The following is a 21,357-nucleotide window of genomic DNA, read 5'->3' as shown; positions in this document are numbered from 1 at the left end:
CTGCATCCGGCTTACACGCTGCCAACCACGAGAGGGCCCAGTTTGCTGTGGAAACGCAAACGGGATCAGGCTGTACCAATCCGCACCACGCAGCCCATCTGAAATGGCGGGAAAGACGGATTTTAACCTATACTGCAGCCAGCCACCAGGGGGAGCAGTTTTTGTGGAGACCTCACTTCAAGCCATGCAAGCGAACGTACATTTTTTTTACAGTCTATGTTACCACCTGGTGGCTTTAGTTGGTACTGCAGCTAGACTCCTACTGTAACAGACCAGTTTGAGGGCCTCCCCTACTGTGGTTACTGATCACATGAGAGATTTTTTCATATAATTCCTGGTGACACCCCTGTCAGCAATGCACGAAAATATGGTCCAACGTCAAAGATTTCTACAATAACTGCTGCTTATTATTTAATCTTTGAGGGGCCCCTGTCACTCGAGGGCCTTGTATTTCCTGTACTTTTACAGCCCTGTCTGCATTTCTGTGACACCAGTGAGTGTTTTACCTGAGTAATAGGAGTTTTTAAAAACATCTCGATTTCCCTCCACGCAGTTTGATTGCGGTTACAGTCCAGTAGGCGTCCTTCATCGAAGACAAAGTCCACCACCAGGTGGACTCTTGAGTCGTTTACCCGTCTACTGCTGTTTGCCGTAACGTGGTCAGGACTGGAGGAGTGATGCATCGCCACCACAATGATTCGTTTGTCACCTGCACCGACAAAGGTGTATGAGCATACCTTGAACTGTTTTTAATGAAACCTCAAAACAAACCAAATAATCAGTCCGGTATCAGTCAAACCTGGTGCCTACCTGTAATCCTCCCCAAGGCCTCGTGGAGCACTGTCCAGAGTTGTGAAGCCGTGGGACAGAACAACAGGATGTAGTCACTCTCCTCCGCAGAGGACACCTCAATCTGTCCAATGCTTCGAAACTTTGCCACCAAATCAGAATGAGCTCCATTAGTTTCTCCAGAGAGTAAAACAAAGAACTTTCTCCAGGATACTGAGAGAGGAAAAGAAGACGTCAGATAAAACTGAGGGCTCATCATCTCGACAAACTCCATAAACAGATCGAGCCACTGCTTCTCTTCCTTGTTTCAAATATAACAGACTTAAATAGAAACCCATGGACTATATTTGACAGTGATCAAAGTTTTGTTAAAAAACAAGAAACTCTGGAAAAAAATTCCAATACAAGGCCACTCTTATCTTATCCATCCATGCTTTTATTTCCTCTTGTCTGGATTATTATGGGTAAATTATAATAATTTGGACAAGTTTACCTGACTAAGGTAAGACATAACCTGGAACCAAACTGTGCCAAAGTAAAAGTTTCAACTGAAAGGTGATAAATCCTTTGCTGCAAAACCTATAGAAGCCCATTTCCACCAGTTTTTAAATAAATAATGAATAGATAAAAAAATGATAGAAAAAGTTGGCATCATGAGATAATGAAACTCAAATAATGAGCTAAAAAAAGGAAAATTTATGCAATAAAAAATCAAAATAATAGGATAAAAAAGTTAATAAAAATTAGGAGATAAAAATATCTGAATTATGAAGGGAAAAAAGTTAAAACTATAAGATAAAGTCTGAATCATTAAATTAAATATCTAAATTTCCAGATAAAAATATCTGAATTATGGGGTAGAAAAAGTTATAATTATGATATGAGAAGTCTACATTATGAGATAAAAATATCTGAATTATGGAAATGAAATTTTATAATATAAGATAAAAAGTCTGAATCATGAGATAAAATATCTGAATTATGAGATCAAAAGTCTGAAATACGAAATTAAGCTGTGATTATGAAATTAAATGTCTGATTTATAAGATAAAATATCTACATTAAGAGATAAAAAGTTAACATTATAAATTCAAAGTCTTAATTTTGAGACAAAAAAAATCTGAATTATGAAATAAAAAGTTATAGTTATGAGATATGAGGTCTGAAAAATATCTGAATTCTAAGATCAAAAATCTTCATTATGAGATAAAAATACCTGAATTATGAGATTAAAAGTCTGAATTTGAAATAAAAAGTCTGAATTACGAGAGGAAAAATCCTCATTATAAGATAAAAGTCATAATTTTGAGAATAAAAAAAAATACCTGAATTCTGAATTAAATCTTTATGAGATTAAAAATCAACTATGGAATTAAAAGTCAATAGTATGAGAAAATTAAACCATAATCATGAGATAAAAATTCAAAATTATGAGGTAAAAAATGGCATTATAAGATTTAAAAGTCTAAATAATGAGATAGGTCATAAGTATGAGACAAAAAGTCAGAATTATGAAATAAAAAGTCAGAATCATGAAATAAAAAAATCTTAATTGTGAGATAAAAGGTCATAATTATCAGGTTTAATCTGATAATTATGAGATAATAAGTCATCGTCCCATTATGTTTTTTCTTCTACCGCTAGAAACAGGCTTTCTGTAAAGCATTTCAGCTTGCAATTAAAAAAAAATAAAATTAAAAAAAAAAATCTCAAACACATCTTTTTTTAAATTTGGTGTAAAATCAAACTGCTGTTTGCAGCTGCAGGTCCTGCCCCACGTCCTTTGGTTTCTCTCTTAATGCTTGGTTATCATTGGGCCACATGTTTGATTTTAACACCCAAATAAAACAACGTGTCATGAAATTTTCTCTTCGTGTGTCGATATAGGAACAGATGATCTGTGAGTGAGTGAAGCCGTCAAAGATGATCTAACAGAGTGACACCTTGTTGCAGCAACACTTTTATAACAGGGGTTTGTGTGAACTCTGATAAGACTTTGACCTCTTTTACTGCACTTACAGGAAGGATATAGACTGCCCCAACAAAGAGCAAATGCTGTACATCTTATTTGTACCAAGAAGCAAACAAAAAACTAATAATTTGCTCAACTTTTTCCACTTTATGCAACTTTGAAGCTGTTATGATAATTTACTTAGTGTCAGCACATCACTCAATCAGTTTGATATTATCTAATTGACTTCAAATTCTGCCAACATCCTCCAAATAAAAACTCATTGATCATCTTACCAGTTCCTCTTTCCAGGTCCATGTTCCTAAAGAGTGAATAAAAAGGAGAAACAGGTGCTCCACTTAGGAAAAGCTGTAATCCGCAACAACCTGTAGGAGGTGTTTAAGTCCGTTCGCAAAATTGTTTGAATTCTATCTCTGAAGTTTCTTGCTCGTCTTCACCTGCTGGAGCTGCTGTGTGTGTGTGCAGCATGTTCAAATGTGTAGCAGTTAAAGTGCCCTGGTGCTTGGCCCACCACCAAAAAGGAAGTGGACACACATAATCGTCAGTGTCAGTAAGAGGTAGAGATAAGAAAGACAGAGGTCAAGAGGCATTTGTGTAACATCTGTTTATTTGATGTTCTCTGGAAATCATCAAGATACTTCAATTTGAGATGATCTTTATCACTCCATAACATTTAAAACAATAATATCACATTGCAGGCTCAAAATACTTTTTATCAGATGATTCACATGCGTTTCATAACACTTAGGGTCTTCATTACGAGGATATTTCCATGTCAGGGTACTCAATTTTCTATTAAAAACCTCACAGTGACCCCAATACCCACAACCCCAACGAGACAAGTGATGATTTTGAATTTGTTTTCTTTCACCCCTGCAGTAAAGAACAAAGGAGAGATCAGTTACCTTGTGTGGTTCAAACACTTAACAAGAACAGGACTTTCATGAAAATCATTGAATATCACTGTTGCTGGGGAAAATAGTGTCAGTTGCCTCAGATCATGTAGCTCCGCCCACACAAACTCACAAACATCTCATATTAAATAGAGCTTAATAATTACTGTCTTATTTAAGTCAGAAGTTTAAAAATATCAAGCTTATTGAAGACATACTTACATTTCCAGAAGTGCGCTGGGGACCCTCTCTCAGGCTAAAAAGAAAGACAAAGAAAGGATTTATTAATTTAACATGACATTAGTGCCACCTACTGTGATCTTGTTGTGCACCAGTAACTGTATTCCTACCTGACGATCATAAACTCCCAGAAACCCCTGAATCTCAGAGCGTGCAGTATCATTGACAGCTGAGTCCAGGAGATGCCCGTTATGGAAGAGAGTGTCCACAACAAGGCGGACGTTTGGGTCGGCCACCTGTCTCCTGCTTTCAACTATGACGTGGTAAGGATTGAAGGTGTGATGCATCACCACCATTATTATCGGTCGATTACCTGAAACACAAAAAAAATTTAGACTGAAAAATAAAATATTTTGATGAATCTTGAGAAGAGGCAACTGTTTGGTTTCTCTCTATCAGCAGCTAGTTTCTGATAAATTATCTATAGTTTTTGTTCAACTTTTCATAGACATAGACATGATGATGTTAGTAAATACCAAGAGCACAACTGATTATTTGTGTTTATGTCCACAAGAGGGCAGCAGAAAAGCCCCAATAGAGACAGTTGTCATTTCAGTCTCACTGTAACCCTTCATGTTTATCATTTTACCCACTTTGGGGGTTCCTTATTTCTCTGAAATGATTTTCATTTAAAAAAAAAATTTGTGAATAAAAATCATTCTTAAAGATAGTCGTATCTTGAAACATGTTACAATTCATTTCCTAGCATTTGCATTAAAAGTTTCTCCCCCATGAAGCCTTTAGATACCGTCTAAAAGAGAGTGCAAAAAACTTCATATACTTTATATCACTTGTCAGGTCACATTTAGCTGAGGTTAAAATTTATTGTGATTCAGTAAGGACGGGGAAACTGTTTTGCTTTGAATGTAGCTTTTAGGAACAGTTTCCACTCTGCTGGTGTTAAGCCTTGAGGTGTTGTGGTAAAAACAGGAGAGTTACACCTGTAAAATTATAATTAAATTTTTTCTAATATATTATTTATTTATTTATTTATTTATTAAGGTCTGTCTTCATTTTCTTATCTTTTTCCTACTTTGTTTTCTTGTTTTGGGTTTATTTTGTCTTGTATGTTCATATAATGTTGAAAATAAATGTTTAAAATTTAACGACTTTTTAAATTGAATTTTTTTTCTTTTTTTCTTCTTTTGTTTTGATTTTTTTGTTTGTGTTGTTTTGTCTTATATGTTAATAAAATGTTAAAAATAAATTTTAAAAATGAAACAACTTTTTCTTAAATTTAATTTTATATATTTACATTTTTATATTTACTTTTCTTCTCTTGTTTTTTTCCTTTTTTATATTTTCCTTGTTTTTCTTGTTTTTTTGTTTAAAAAAAAAAAAAAAAAAGGAAAAAAGACACAACACAAACTAGGGCTGCAGGATATTGCCTCAATATTGCCCAATATCTCGATATTTCTACCAATATCACAATACATGATATACGCTTCAATATTCTCCTCTAAATAACTATATAAAAGTTAGACTCAACCCTTTGACGCTTAAAATGACACCAGACACCCTTCAGTTGGATTTTCAAAATTTGCGCAAACCCCAACCCGCGACTGATGAGATAGGCAAGCCGTTTTTTTCTTCGTCCCCCTTCACAAAAACACGCATGAGCAGGAGAGTTTTCTGGGTGGGCAGGAGAGTGTGCTGCTCGTCCAAAAACATTTACGTGACAATGTGTACTCAATGGTCACGATGTGGTTATTTAATACATCTCATGTGCAAAAACCTGCTACGTATTGAGTATATTTGATATATCTCCCACCTCTAACACCAATAAAACAAACAAAAAAAAAAAAATTTTTGAACACTTGAATAATCAGCATAAAGTCAGAACATGACCTCACCTGGTGCCCTTTCCAGGGCCTCGCCGATATCTGTTCCAACTCGTGAAGCGATGGGACAGAACAGCAGGATGTAGTCACTCTGTGCGACGGTGTCCACCTGAGACTGTCCAATCTGTTTCAATTCTCCAATGATGCTAAGATGAGCCCCATTGGTTATCCCAGACACTTCAACAAAGAACTTTCTCCAGGAAACTGAGGACAGAAAAAAAGAAATTTCAACACAATTATGAAGCCAAGTCGTTTCTTAGCCTCTCATGGTCTTAAGGTGGATCATACAGCATCATGAATGTAACGCCCTTTTGTCTACAGTAGTTATCTTTATTTAAAGCTGCCTGTACACAGCCTGTTGGGGATGCAGTGCAAGATAGTCTGGTAAATCACATTGTTGTGCTTCTATTTTTTCCATTTGGCTTCTTTGTGGTTTATGAGTCTGGCCCTCCAGTTCATCTGTTGAATAACTTTCTTTTAGTGTTTAGTTTGTTTTATCCTGAAAAGGTTTCAGTCAAATGCTGTGCAGGCTAAGAATGAAGTCAAAAGCCAAGAGACGTGCTGTGATCTAAGGCTGAACGATTTTGGAAAATAAGCTATATGAATTGTTTTTTTGTTTTTTTGTTTTAAACCAACATGACAGAGGACACTGTTAGCATACAAGCAGTTCTTTCCTGTAGGCCAGGCCTACATCTTTTGAAATGATGAGATGAATTGATAAAAATAACTTGTCTTAATTTAACTTTTCACTAACTATAACAATCCATGTAGAATACTGACTGATTGATTTAGGCCCCATTTACACGACAACGTTTCATCCAAGGCTAAAATGCAGGGAAAAAATCTGCATATACACGGAAATGCTGAGGGACTGAAAACACTGCAGTTGGCATGCCAGGCCTGTAGGTGCCGCCATAGCTGTCTGGCCAAGAAGCCACTTTTGGTGAGCTCCACTGAAGTAGAGTTGAGTCGGTCTTCTGGGGCCAGTTGTTCAAAGGTAATCCAATCGGATTTTGGTTATTGGATTGGATTACCTTCAATTTGTGTTGTTCAGAACTTTTCAGTAGGATTAGGATCACTTCGATTAAAAAAAAAAAAAAAAAAAGAATTATCCTGATCCTAACAGGGGGCAGGATTTCAAGGTGGATTCAGGAAGAAAATGTAGTAAAACTTAAAGATCAGTCAATCAAAAAAACATTTGTACAATTTAGTCTCGATACTTTTATTTATATTTTGCACTTGACTTGTTAAACCATTACTGTAATAGATTATAAAGTTAACTTAGGCTAGCAAACATGAGAAAAACTTCAGATCCACCTTCAGAGCTTCAAAATGCTGGACTCTCCTTCACAGATGAAGAACCATGAACATTTTTTTTTTGTTTTTCTAACTATTGGACATATAGACTCTTTTTAAAATAAATCCTTTTTCTGCATTGCTGCATTATAAACCTACCAGAACAGTCTTAGTACATACTACATTTAAGTGTAGTAGGAAGTATGCAGTGCCTACTACATACTACTTTCATACACAGTATGCAGTAGGCAAATTCAAAAACAGCCTGCGTTTTCCTTGTGACATCACGCAAACGTCTTCTCTCCAGTGGTTTCCATGGTGATGGTAAATCTCCATTCATTTAAATGGGGTAGAAATAAAAGAATCTACTCATTTCTATTGGTCTGAAACTGCAAAAGAATTTAATATAGCTAAAAATATTGTGATATAGACCTGAAAAGTCATAGCTGCATGGTCCTTTTGATTGGGAAATGGTCAATCAACAAATGTTGTTTACACATAAACATCTACTTTAGTGACTTCAGATGTTATTTCTGTGAACTTTAACTGTATATTATTCAATTCATCATGAGCAGAGCTTCCATTTTAACCTCATAGAGACTCTGTAACAAAATGGAAAAAAATGCCCCAAAAAAACACCAAGAGTGGCAGCCATCTTGAATTTGAAGGTTAAAATAAGGTCAAATCATTTTGTAACCCTGAAATGTATTTCTTAACAAAAATGAGGTCTAAAAACATGTTTTGTCCATCATTGTAGGTCGAGCCTTTAAAAAGATAATTTCAACGACAGCCACTTCGGATTTTGGACTCCAAAAATTTTTCCCGTCCATTTTAAAAAATACACCCAAGCTAAATTTGTTTTTTAGCTTTTTTTTTAGCGTTTTTTAGCGTTTTTTAGCTTTTTTTTAGCGTTTTTTAGATGACAAATCCATTGAGAAACGGACCTTCGCTCACCTCGGTCACGTTTCGCTCCAAAATAACTCAACTATCAGCAGAGTGAGCAGCACAAGCACAACACGGTAGACTGCAACGATCGCAACAACGGTACTGTTGTCCCGTTTCTTCTGAGAAAGCCGGCTTACTGTTTACTCAGCAACAGTGTCGGCAGTGTTTCAGAAAAATCCTGCTCTGGCGGCCGTTTTCAAAAGTTTGTCTTTCATTTCCGTGTAAACACAACATAACTTTTGCGTTGCACCTAAAAAAACGTTGTTGTGTAAAGGGTCCCTTAACTTCAAGCCAAAAAACATCTTGACTTTTGCTGGTTTTAAGAAAGAAGGAGTAGAAGTTACTATAATCCCTCCAGGTCTGTGAATATAAAACTTTTTTCTTTTTTGTCCTTTTTTTCTATGTTAATTTCAGCCTTTGCAATTTCAAAAATTACATTCTATCATACTGCAAAGTCAGTTTCAATTCGATTGTTTGTTCAGCCCTAATGTGATCACTAAAGTAACATCTAATGCTGATGGTTTTGTAATGATATAATATCTGATGTATTTCTTTAGCTATTATTGGTCTTCTCTTGCAGTTTTTTCTTGTTTCAGTTTCATTTTCATGCTCCTCATCAGTTATTTGTTCACTTTGATGCCAATGTGTGGCCTGTTATGGAAAGCTCTGATAGCAGAGAAAAGGGTGTGACTGGATAAGAAGCATTGAATAAGCCCTGATAGAGTGCTGATAAGCAAGCATCTCAGTGATGAGGACACGTTCAGTTAATATTCACCCAGACTGACAGATTAAGAAACATATATATAAGAGCAGAGCTACTCACATTAAAAGACTAATATTGAGTAAGGTGGATACATAAAGACATATTATTGATTTTGTCTCCTTTTTGTGGAAAAGCAACTTTAATCAATCAGAAATTAAACACAACAGAGGCATCTCAAATTCTGAAAACAATATGTCTTACCTTCTTCCATGTCTCTGAAAAAAAAAAAAAGAATTAAGGATTAATCATCGTCACTGAGCACAGAGGAAGCTGAACAGATATCATCACAAGCTGTTTTGTTACACCTGCTCTAGAGGCTCAAGCCTTCATCAAGCTACAAGACAAACGCTGTCAAAAATACCTCAAAGGAAAATAATCTGGACCCCGCCGCATTTTTGGAGAGTCTGCAGTTTTCACAGCCTGAAAGGAAGGATTTAAAATGACGTCCACTTACGGGATGGATTGATAATCTGTTTGAAGAGTCTCTGTCATGTGTCTCCCAGCCTGAGCTTCGACTTCTCTGTGAAGAACTTTCACTTTCCTTCTGACTGTGAGCTGGGTGGTATCTGTCTGAGCACCTAACAGAAAATAACAGGAAGACCTGTCAGTATAAAGAAGAAGCAAATTAAGAAATAAACCAGTAAGAGTGTGTGCACTGTTACTGGCTTGTTTCATGTGCTTCAGAGTTTTAATTTAATCTTAAGGAGCTGTGAGGAGTTTGAAAGCGATCTTGAAAAAGTCTTCCTTCTAGATATATGCCTGATCATAATCCACACTTTAAAATGAGATTATCAGCGCCAATATTACAGTTACAATTTTACAATTTTGGCCGATAACTGATATTTACCAATGCCGATATTGGTAAAAAAAAAATTACCCCAAAAAATCTGAGATGATGTGTCGAGGTGGTTCAGAGAGAAAGAAATGCGCAATCGTGAGAAAAGACGACCATGGAGAGGATCAAAGGATGTAGCGCCCGAGATGAACGCAATCGAAAAAGTTCAGGGTTTTTTTTGGATCAAAAACAGGGAGAGAGACATAAAAGAAGAGAGTCCACTCTTCTTAGGTAGTTTTGGTCTTTACATAGTCATAAAAAAAACAATATTATTTGGGTTTGAAAGATTGTTCAAGACCCTCTGAAAATGGCTGGTATGATAGTCGATAGTCAATCAATCAATCAATTAATCATATGATAAATGATGGTTCACTCTGTGTGTCTCGTTTGTTCTGCAGAGGAATGAACAGAGTGGGTGCTGCTAAGGGAGGTTGGGGCCACTAGCATCAGGCTAACGTAAACACAAAGAGCTTAGCAAGTGAGCAGGTTAACGCAGTAGAAATTAAGAAGAAAAGAGATGATTGTAAAGTGAAACGCCAGAGCCCTAGAGTAGAAATATTTCGGCTTCAAACCAAATGAGCGAGGTGAGCACATCAACACAGACGAGCCAGTGTGCAGCAACAAAAAAAGGCAGCACAACAAACTCACACACCCACCTGAAACACAACCACCTGACCCAGTTTTCCCAGCTGGGGAAGAAACTGCTGATTGATGGAGATAGAGCACAAGCTAAAGGCTAAAAGGGTTAAACTGTTATTGCTAATGTTGATTCCAACCCACAGTCAGCAGTTATTCTGCAGTGGTCTTTTCAAACTTGAGAGTCTATCAATAAAATGAAGAGTGAGGTTACGTTAGCTCTGATTGGTAGATGACAGGCAGGACATAACCAGGATTTACTAACGTTACACATTACAGACATGTCTTAGAGCCGGGGGCTGTCAGCTAGGCTAAATATAAACAGCTTCTAAACTACATACAAACTGACAGTGTTCACTTGTTGTCACGTTAGCCTACAGATACGTCGAAGCACCAAGCTGCCGATAGCACTACATATAGCAGGTTGCTACAACGTTTGCTTGATGTCATGTTTCAAACCGTAGCGCTACGTAACTGTACTGATAAATACCATACCGTGTCCATCGTATCCAGTAAAACGTTGTCTTGAACAAAGACAATTTGTTTTGATCCAATCTTCATTTAATTGTAAAACAAACACACGCCTTGCTAAAAGTAATTTCTGCGACTCCAGGCCACAAGGTGGCGAGGGAGTGCAATTGAACAAGTTCCGCCTTATAGCATCTTTAAATAAAAAGCTTCCTGATGTTGCCCCATCTAGTGGATACAGAAGGAAGTGAAAGTGACAGGAAGAAATCTCACACAATGGGGCCATAGACTGTACATATAGAAGACCATTCCTGCCTTTAAAAAAATAAATAAATAAAAAGTTGAAATTATGAGATAAAAATATAAATAATCATGAGATAAACAGCCAAATTAATGAGATAATAAAATGATGAATCTGGGGGGAAAAAAAGTCAAAACTTTTTTTCTTACTATTACAACTTTTTATCTCAAAATTTCAACTTTGTATCTCGTAATTACAAGTTCTTACCTCAGAATTATGAGTTGATTACCTCATAATTTCAACTTTCTATAATTGAAGTTTTTTTCTAACTAGCTGAAATGAGCTTCCAAAGAAACCACCTGAGCTTGCAATTGGAAAAAGAAAAGTAGCTGGGTGAATCTCAGGAATAGACTTCAAGGCAAGTCCCACTGAGGGTAAGGATGGAAAATCGCCAAACACAGTTTTGGATTTTGGGGTAAAGTTAAATTTCTGTTTGCAGTAGTATGTCTTGCCCCAGGTCCTTTGGTTTCCCAGAGATTAATGCTTAAAGCTTGGTTACCATTGGCAACATGTTTGATAATAACACCCAAACAAAACAACACGTGTCTTGAAATTTCCCCTCTGTGAGTGGATATCAGAAGAAATGAGCTGTGAGTGAGTGAGGCTGTCAAAGACGATCTAACAGAGTCTACAGTTCTGTCTGCAGTTAAAGTGCCCTGGTCCTTGGCTCACCACCAAAAAGGATGTGGACACTCATAATCATTAGTGTGAGTAGAAAAAGAGATAAGAAAGACAGAGTTCAAGAGGCATTTGTGTAACTTAGGTTTAGGTTTAAGTTTATTCAGACAAACTTATTTACTGAGCAAGAAATAGCAACAAAACAACATGGTAGTCTGAAAAGGAGCAGGCTGAAGCTGAAGCTTATTTTACCCGCCCCCAACACAAATGACACAGTTTTTAAAACATATAGATGGCTACCAGTCCATACATCACAAATTTAACAGAAACTAACAATTCATTTTAAACCAATATGCATCACAATGCTTTAATACAAGAGACAAAACAAAATATGCTGGATGCAAAAACTTTTCAGCATTTTTTTTTTTTTTTTTTTTAACAGTCATCAGTCATGCTTGGTTTTCTTTTTGAATTGAAATAATGATAAACAGTCTTTTTGCTCTGGGTCCAACTTATTCCAAATATTAACCCCAGCAACAGAAATACAATGCTGTTTTGTGTTTGTTCTTACAATCTGTTTTTTGAATATTTCACCTCCTCGGAAATTAAAAACCATATCTCTCTTTTGAAAGAATCCCTGAATGTGAACAGGTAATTTGTTGTTCTTTATGTTATACATAAACTGGGCTGTTTTAAAGACAACCAAGTCCCTAAATTTTAAAGCTTTCAATTTGATAAAAAGTTTGTTTGTGTGTTCCCTGTAGGTCACTTTATTTACAATTCTAATTGCTCTTTTTTGAATCACACAAATCGGATCAAGGTTAGTTTATTACATGGTTTATTTTATGTTCTCTGGACACTATATGATGTTAGAGGCAAGAAATTACACTCAGTATGACTACGAGTGAAAATAAAAGCAGCTCATGAATACAAACAGTAACAAAGAGGCAGTAATGTAGACAGAACAAAAAACAGATGCTCCTCAGTGTAAATGGAAACTTGAGAGATAATAAAGCACATTTTCTCCCAAAAGAGAGCTCTAATTACTGTCCACTATAAAATAAAGGCTCCTCATTGGGTTCTTTCTCCAATAATAAAAAAAACATCATCTGGTAAATGCTAAAAAGTGAACAAGACAAAAAAAAAAGACCCTAGCTCTTGGTCACAACAGTACCACAGAAAACAGTATGGATGGTAAACAACAGTATAAGATAATGATTAGATACTTTAACTCAAGATAAGCTTTATAACTCCAATGTCACACTGCAGGCTCAAAACACTTTTTATCAGATGATTCACATGCGTTTTGTTACACTTAACTTTTTCCTTCCAAGAATATTTCCATGTCACGGTTGTCTTTGATTTTTTTTCAAACACTCCCCAGTGACAACAATCACAATGACCACCGCCACAATGACAAGAAAAACAGCCAAGAACGTCTTGACAATACTTTTGTCTTCCACCCCTGCAGTAAGGAACAAAAGAGAGATCAGTTACCTTAACATGAAAAACTTAAACATGACAAAACCACAGCTAACATGAACAGGACTTAGCTTTTGTTAACGTCATTGGCTACGTTTACATGCAGCCAATATTCGGGTTAAGGTCAATACCGTTATTCCTGTTTACATGTCACCCTGATCAAAACAGCAACGCACAGAGAACGTCATGATGAAATGCACATTGTTTCCTCTTCATCCTGTATCCATAGCAACCGCAGCAGCAGCACAGTGGAAAATGAATAGCCCGGAGCAGTCTCCTGTGTTATTGACTAAGCGGTTATTGACGGACGCTACGCCATTCTCGCGATTTGATTCTATTACGATTTTTGGGGTGCTGATTCGATCTAAATTGCGATTCTTCGGCATTTACGATTTTTGCGATTTTCAGTTTGCTTTGTTAACACCAGACCATGTAAAAAAGTTAAATGATGATGATAATGTCTACAGACTATATCAGCAGCCATATTTTCCGATAAAATGCACGTCACGTGAGTCAGAGAGAAACATTTCGCCCTCTGCTGGAGAAAAATGGTAACTTTTTTACAATCCAGTTTATAAGCAAAGAAAGAAATGAAGACTTTGAGTTTGGAAAAAAAAAGTTTTTTTAACAGAGAATCTTGATTTAGGAGTCGAATTTACCTACGCAAATTGGGAAGATATTTGGCGTGATGCTATAATAACTTCCAAATCAGTCAGAGGTAGAGTGATACAATTGAAAATCCTTCATTGAGCTTATATTACTCCCTCTTGACGAAATAAAATAGACCCAAGCGTTTTAAACCTACGTTGGTATAAATGTGAACAAGTTGGGAACTTGATTCATATGTTATGGTTCTGCCTCACTGTCAAGTTATTTTAGCTGAAGTCTGTAAATTAATTTAATTGATCATTAACGTAAATATTGCCCCATGTCCGTCTGTGTGTCTGTTGGGTCACAGGGCTGAACAATTAAAAACAAGACAAGAAAGGAAGACAGTTGATTTAGCCTTCTTGGCTGCCAAAAGAATGATTCTGTCAAACTGGAAAATTCGTAATCTGAATTTTTCAATCTTTTATGTATGGAGCGAATAACAGATATTCCAAATAACACTAGGTTTAGGTCTGAAACAATCTGGAAGCAGGTGTGGGGGCATATATCATCATCTCCTATGGTGATTTGATAGAATTTCATTGGATGGACTGTTAATGGATTGTTAAATTAGGTTAATAAGAAAAGTGTTGTTGTTTCTTGTTTATGAAACCAGAGGTATGATAATGAATCGAATTGAATATTTCAGTATGAGTATGCACTAATTTCCCTTATATGTTGTTTTTTTTTAAATTCTGTGTTGTTGTTTTGTTTTGTTTTTTGTCTGTGTCTGTTTAAGTCTTGACTTATGGGTATACAATAAATATTAAAAAATATAAATTAAAAAAAATAAAATAAATAAGTTTAAAAAAAGACAAAGAATCCTGATTTTGATAGTGCCAAATGAAAAATCCTGATATACCATACAGCAATTTTTTTTCTCCTACCCCCACAACCTATGGTCAAGAAAATGAGACAATGCTTAAGTGCTAAAATCTGCTGTTTTTCGAGTGTCCGTTTGAGGCTGGCTCGGAAGTACTGGAAGTCACATACACACCAAGCCGCAAAAAGCAGTTTTTCACAGCAGAAATGAACCTATTTACAGCCTGGTTAAAAAAACCTCTCCTGTCTGAATCACTTTTTTAATTTATTTTTTCTAACTCAGTAGTTTAGAGGATATTATGATCCTGAGCTCAACCAATCATAGGCAAAGCTCAGCTCAGGTGACTGTACTCGAAGCCTTCGTCACTTCCAATATGGCTGGATAGCCGATCTGCTTCAAAAATCGTTTCAGAAACAGACAGGTGACGTCGGGAAAACTACACCTCTTAAGTATACAGTCTATGGTATTTGACACTTTTAATCGTCAATTTCGTCAATAATCAAAGGCGAGAACGTGAAGAAAACACTCTGTCCTCTATAAACCAAGATTTCTTGCAAACAGAACATGCGCAGATAGGCGCAGATAGGCGTATACATGACCAAATGTTTGGGTTAGAAAAGCAGTAACCCAGGGTTGATTTTCAGAGCAAAACAGAGCATGAGCATATTCCATTTTTAAAAAGGGGTTTTGGTGTTTACATGGCTGTGCGCAGTCGGGTTATTGCTTATATTCTGAATATGAAAGAGTTAATGACTGCATGTAAAGGTAGCCAGTGTTGTTGGGGGGGAAAGTACTATCACAAGTTCACCTCTCAGTCATTTTAACTGAAGACTTCTACAGATTCATAAACATTTCATATCAAATAGATCTTAATAAAAAAGACTGTTTCCATTGAGTAAGAAGAAGTTTAAAAATCTCAATCTTGTTGTAGACAAACTTACATTTCCGGGGATCCATTGAGGACCCTCTCCCGGGCTGAAAAGAAAGACAAAGAAAGAATCAATTAATTAAAAATGATATTAGTGCTTTCTGCTGTGATCTTGTTGCGCACCAGTAACTGTATTCCTACCTGACCAGCATGAACTCCCAGAATCCTCTGAATCTCAGAGCGTGCAACATCATTGACCTTTGAGTCCAGGAGATGCCCTTTATAGAAGAGAGTGTCCACAACAAGGCGGACGTTTGGGTCGGCCACCTGTCTCCTGCTTTCAGCTATGACGTGGTCAGGATTGAAGGTGTGGTGCATCACCACCATTATCACTGGACGATTACCTGTAACACACAAATATTAAAAATTTAAAAAATGAGATGAATCTTGAGAAGAAGCAACTGTTTGGTTTCTCTCCATCAGTTTCTGATTAATTATCTATAACTTTTTTTTCAACTTGTCAACAGACATAGACACGATGACGTTATATTTTTTTGTTGTTGTTGATGTTTTTGAGAAGTTACGGATAGAGTTATAAATACATAGAAAAGAACCAATTGTTTGTGTTTATGTCCACAAGAGGGCAGCAGAAAAGCCCCAATAGAGACAGTTGTCATTTCAGTCTCACTTTAACCCTTCATATTTATCATTTTACCCACTTTGGAGGTTCCTTTTTTCTCTGAAATGTTTTTTTATATTAAAAAAAAGAATTGTACACAAATCATTTTCAGAAATTCCCTGTCAATAGTTACTTAATTAAGTAACTTAATCAATAGGTACTTAATTCATCAAGTAAAGTGTTACTTTAAAAAAACTGTCTTTGACATGTTTCATTCATATAAGCATGTTTACAGGAAGTTTTATTTCAATGGTGAAGGGTGGTCGCTCATATTTTGGGGCCATGGGTCATCACTATAGCAATAAACCGGCCAAAACAGGAAAACAGTGACGTTAATGAAAAGGATAAAAGAGCCTGAATAAGTTTGGTCCGTCTGTCTGTCTGGGTTTCTCTAGAGTTGTGTTGTGTGCTGTATGTTCTGATTAAATCCTGCAAAATATCAATAGATTTTGCCTCCTAGTCATGTATTTATTTAGGTTGTCAGGTATAAATTTATCTAGGAAATCCTCAACAATAACTATATTTAAAGATAGTTTGTCTTGAAACATGTTCTTGTTGATTCTCCCAGAGTGCAAATTTTGCATCCAGTAATCATCAGATTAAAAGTTGAGCCTTTGAGGTATTGTGGTAAAAACAGAAAAATTACACCTTTAAAAAAATAAATTTATTCATTTATTTACTTATTTATTTATTTATTATTATACCAATAATAATAATAATATATATTATTATTCTATTTTATTTTTTTATTATTATTATTCTCACATTTTTTTCTTTTTTTTTTTATTTGTTTTCCTGTTTTGTTTTTTTTTTGTCTTTTTATAGAATTAAAAAAAAAATTAAGATAATTGAAAAAAAACAAACAAACAAAAAAAAAAAACAATCAGCACAAAGTCAGACCACTGCCCCACCTGGTGCCCTCTCCAGAGCCTCACTGATATCTGTTCCGACTCGTGAAGCGATGGGACAGAACAGCAGGATGTAGTCACTCTCTGCAACAGTTTTCACCTCATTCTGTCCATTGTGCTGCAATTCTCTGACCACGCTCAGATGAGCGTCGTTGGTTATCCCAGATACTTCAACAAAGAAATTTCTCCCAGGAACTGAGGACAGAAAAAAAGAAGTTTTCAACAAATTCATAAAGCATTAAGGTGGATCATACAGCATCATGAATGTAACGTCCTTTTGTCTTGTTAGTAGTAGTTATCTTTACTTATGGGTGCCTGTAAGCAGCCTGTGTGGGATCTAGTGCAGGATAGTCTGGTAAATTACATTGTTGAGCTTCTATTTTTTCATTTGGATTCTGCATCACAGTGACAGAATCTGACTTTCACTTTCATCTGTTGAATTACTTCCTTGTTTTGGTCTGTAAAGGCTTCAGTCAAATGCAGAGAGACATGCTGTAAACATTAAAATAACGACTAATGCTGTTTTTTTTTTTTTTCTTGTTTCAGTTTTCATTTCATGCTCTTCATCAGTTAGTTGCTCACTTTGATGATAATGTGTGGCCTGCTGTAGCTGAAAGCTTTGATAGCCATGAAAAGGGCGCGACTGGATTAATAGCATTCCATAAGAGAGCAGATAAATAAACATCTAAGAGCAAGTTCAGTTAATATTTACTCCAGAGTGACAGATTATATAGAAATATATCTAAGAGCACAGCTACTCACATTAAAAGATTAATATTGAGGAAAGTGGATACATAAAGGCAGATGTACTGTTTCTGTTGTGTTTGTTATGTTAAAGCAACTTAAAGCGGAAATAAAACACTACAGAGGCATCTCAAACTCTGACAACAATATGTCTTACCAGTTTCTCCTTCCATGGCTCTGAAAAAAATAAAGAAATAAGAGATTAATAAGAGGAAACTGAACAGGTATACATCACAAGCTGTTTTGTTGCACGCGCTGTAAAAGGAGGCTCGAGCCTTCATCAAGCCACGAGACAAGGCTGTCAAAAATACCTTAAAGGAACAAAACCTGGACCCCGCCGCATTTTTGGAGAGTCTGCAGTTTTCACAGCCTGAAAGGGAGGATTCAAAATTATGTCCACTTACGGGATGGATTGATAATCTGTTTGCAGAGTCTCTGGCATGTGTCTCCCAGCCTGAGCTTTGAATTCTCAGTGAAGAACTTTCACTTTCCTCTTCTGTAAACTGCGTGGTACCTGTCTGAGCACCTAACGGAAAATAACAGGAAGACCTGTCAGTATAAAGAAGAAGCAAATAAAGAAATAACCCAGTAAGAGTTTGTGCACTGTTACTGGTTTGTTTCATGTGCTCTAGATAATACTGAGAGTTTTGATGTAAATAAATCAAAAGCTTGCTGTCGCTGCTCCCTCTAGTGGAGACAGGAGGGAGTGAAAGTGCTGCAGTTGTGAAAATCTATACAGGAAGAAATCTCATATAATGGGACCATTACTGCTAGTTGAAAAATAGAAATGAATTAAAAAAAAAAAAAAAAAAGGCGAAATTATGAAGAAAAAAATAATTTCAGGATAGAAAATAGTTATGAGTGAAAAGTCAAAATTTTGAGATAAAATAATAATTCTGACATAAAAAGTGGAAAATATGAGATAAAAGTAAAACATAATGGGATGAAAAGGTTTAAAATTATGGCATCAAAAAATCATAATTATGAGATATAAAGTCAAAATTATGAGATTAATAAAAAAAAAATCAAAACTATGAGATCCAAACTTAACCCTAACCTTAAGCCCATTCCCACCAGTCTAAAATCACAGCATTGTCTCTTACAGCCTCACAAAATACAATGAAAAATAAATTGGGTCTATGTCATAAATATCTAAAAAAAAAAAAAAAAAAAAAAAAAAAAAAAAAAAAACCTCACCAGAGCTTCAAATGTTACCAATTTCATTTTTGCTTGTGCAGAAAGTATTTAAGGAGTACATAATAACTTATTACTTTACAATGCTTACTTTTGCAACAACAGGATTCAGAGGAAGCATCCATAAAAAAATTATAAAAACAGCCAAAGATATAATGGACAAAATATCCCTTTAAATTGTTTTCAAAGTGATGAGCTATCAAAGAAAATCAGACAAAAGACAAATATTTAGATACTAAAGGAGCTACATGGCTCACTCAGGGGAGTGAATAACCCTTTCTTGCAACCTTTAAGTTTACGTCCATGGGATCATGAAGTTTGACAAAGTAAAAATAACGCAGAAAAGAGGCTCAAAACCCTGATTTCATGTCTATAATTATGCAAAATGCCCAACAAATACAAGTCAAAAGGCCTGAGTGATGCAGACACTTCACACAAAGTGAAGGAGGACCCGCCCCCCTGTTCTTCAGCTGCTGCCTTCAGGGTCTGCTAGTAATTTTCAAAGACTGAGTGATGTAGGCTGAACATGTCTCTGGAGACAAACAAAAAATAGATAAATAGTTATAGAAAATGCAAATGATACATAAAAGGATGTTACTTTTTTGTGACAAAGATGAAAAATAGATAAATGAATTTCTTTTTTTTTTGTTTTAAGTTGCTTTTTCCATGGCCTCTTGTTACATGCTGCTGCATTTCTGTCAAAAGCTTCCTCAGAGTCAGTTAAAGTGGGTTTCTGATTTGACTGGATGTCATTATTTTTCTCCAGACACCATCATTACTCAGCTTGGATTTTTGTGCATTGCACTTGAATGAAGCACTTTGAGGAAAACGTAATCTTTCCACGCTTCAATTACCAAGCTGTTTGCTCAAATCTGTTTTAGCTTAAAGCTTTTCTTCCTGGAGTTTACCCAGGGACCAAGACAAGCTGAACATCAAGGAGGACAAATTGATGATATTTACAAAGAGATCAGGATGTTTATTCGAGCACACTTGAAATAAAAAGTATTAAAATTGAAATTATTGAGTTATCTCTCCACTAAAAATACAATTTGAAGAAATTTTGAACAAATTTTCTCTTATTCAGTTACATTTTTTTAATGTGTAAGATAAGATAAGGGATATTGACCATGCTTTCTCCACTGAAAGGTAATTCTTGGTGACTTGTGAAGTTTTTTCGTGTAAGGCTGAGCACAGAGAGTATGCATGGCAGGCCCTCATGGCTCAGAGTAGACAGGAGGTTGGCGTGTAACCAGGGGCATTTCTCCAAATTGTCTGTACTCTCAAATAAATTATGTCAAAGATTAACATAGATTCATACAGTAGAGGATTAGGGTCACATTAAAAAATCTATCATTTTTTTATATTTTTATCTTTTTTCCAAGAAAATAGTTGAGATCTGAGATTAAAGTCAGAATTCTAAGATTAGAATAAGAGTTTTGATTTTAATCTAAATATTCTGGCCTTAATCTCAGATCTCAAATTTTTTTTCTCTGAAAAAAAAGAAGTTTTTTGTTTGTTTTTGTCCCTCAGTGGCCCCAATCCTCTTCTGTAGTTTCAGGACCAGACAGGCCTCTTTTGGTCATATAGTTAAATAGGCAGTGTGCAGAACTGTAATGTATAGAGCCATTACAATGTGAAATAATTAACCAGTTATCACAGTTTAGTTTAAAGAAATTGGTAAAAAAAAAAAAAAAAAAAAAAAAAAAAAAAAAAAAGCTAATAAATAAATAAATAAATAAATAAATAATAATAATAATAATAATAATAATAATAATAATAATAATAATAATAATAATGATAATGATAAACACTAATTTATGAACACTGATAAATTTTTACTGCAATACATGTTGTAGATGCTGATACTTTTTATATTAAATTATGTATATCTTAATGTGTTTATTATTATTTTTTTATAGCTACTACAATAGCTATTTGTATTTTTTGTGTTGTTTTGTGTATATTCTGTGTTGTTTGTTTGCTGTATGTGGACCCCAGGAATAGTAACTGCTGCATTAGTAGCAGCTGATGGGGATCTGATGAAATAAAAGAATAAAGAACAAAATAAGTCACTTCTATGCTGGATGTGAAGGTGTTCACTTTGGGGGTCTACAGCCAGACCCCTCTTTTTAAAAAAAAAAAATAAAAAAAACTGCAATGAAAAATTTCACTTCATCTGTTTAATTTGATAACTAAAAAGAAAGTGGTGCCAGAACTACATACTTTCCAAATATTTGCAATGAACTCCTACAAGTACCTCCTGACTTTGAAGCGGGTGTTTCCGACAGCCCGTGAAGGCACCAGCAGATGCGGGTCTTATTTGTTCTCTCCAGCAGGAGGGCGTTCCGCTGTAGAAGACACAAATACAGTGTGCTGAATTATGCCGGCGTACATGCGTATTGGTTCATATTTAG

General features: G+C 35.5%; 1 protein-coding gene across 2 annotated transcripts; it reads right to left on the bottom strand.

Annotated features, from left to right (window-relative positions):
* Positions 1 to 11,789: 11,789 nt before the first annotated feature.
* LOC141801923 (uncharacterized) lies at positions 11,790 to 21,323 on the bottom strand. 2 transcript variants are annotated; one of them, XM_074685261.1, is made up of 7 exons: positions 21,201 to 21,323; positions 18,154 to 18,275; positions 17,907 to 17,926; positions 17,009 to 17,200; positions 15,620 to 15,822; positions 15,492 to 15,525; positions 11,790 to 13,062 (listed from the first exon to the last, which is right to left on the bottom strand). In XM_074685261.1, the coding sequence occupies exons 2-7, from the start codon at positions 18,189 to 18,191 to the stop codon at positions 12,944 to 12,946; spliced, it is 606 nt and encodes a 201-aa protein (XP_074541362.1). In that variant the 5' UTR covers positions 18,192 to 18,275; positions 21,201 to 21,323; the 3' UTR covers positions 11,790 to 12,943. The 2 variants fall into 2 exon arrangements, with proteins under 2 accessions (XP_074541362.1, XP_074541363.1); XM_074685262.1 differs by lacking the exon at positions 21,201 to 21,323 and having other exon boundaries at positions 18,061 to 18,426.
* Between the last annotated feature and the right edge of the window lie 34 nt (positions 21,324 to 21,357).

The sequence above is a fragment of the Halichoeres trimaculatus genome, unplaced genomic scaffold, assembly GCF_033239565.1.
Source record: "Halichoeres trimaculatus isolate MK-OKI-2021-1 unplaced genomic scaffold, fHalTri1.1 fHalTri1_scaffold_13, whole genome shotgun sequence".
NCBI classification, from domain to species: Eukaryota; Metazoa; Chordata; class Actinopteri; order Labriformes; family Labridae; genus Halichoeres; species Halichoeres trimaculatus.
The sequence above is the reverse complement of the archived record's forward strand: the minus strand, read 5'-3'. Positions and strand labels throughout refer to the sequence as shown.

Excerpts from the sequence above, each read along its gene's own strand:
- LOC141801923 (XM_074685261.1), bottom strand. The coding sequence starts at position 18,191 with ATGCCAGAGACTCTGCAAACAGATTATCAATCCATCCC. Across the intron at positions 15,526-15,619 it reads TGGGAGTTCATGCTGGTCAG|CCCGGGAGAGGGTCCTCAAT; the intron begins GTAGGAATACAG and ends CTTTCTTTTCAG. Across the intron at positions 13,063-15,491 it reads CTCAATGGATCCCCGGAAAT|GGGTGGAAGACAAAAGTATT; the intron begins GTAAGTTTGTCT and ends TCCTTACTGCAG.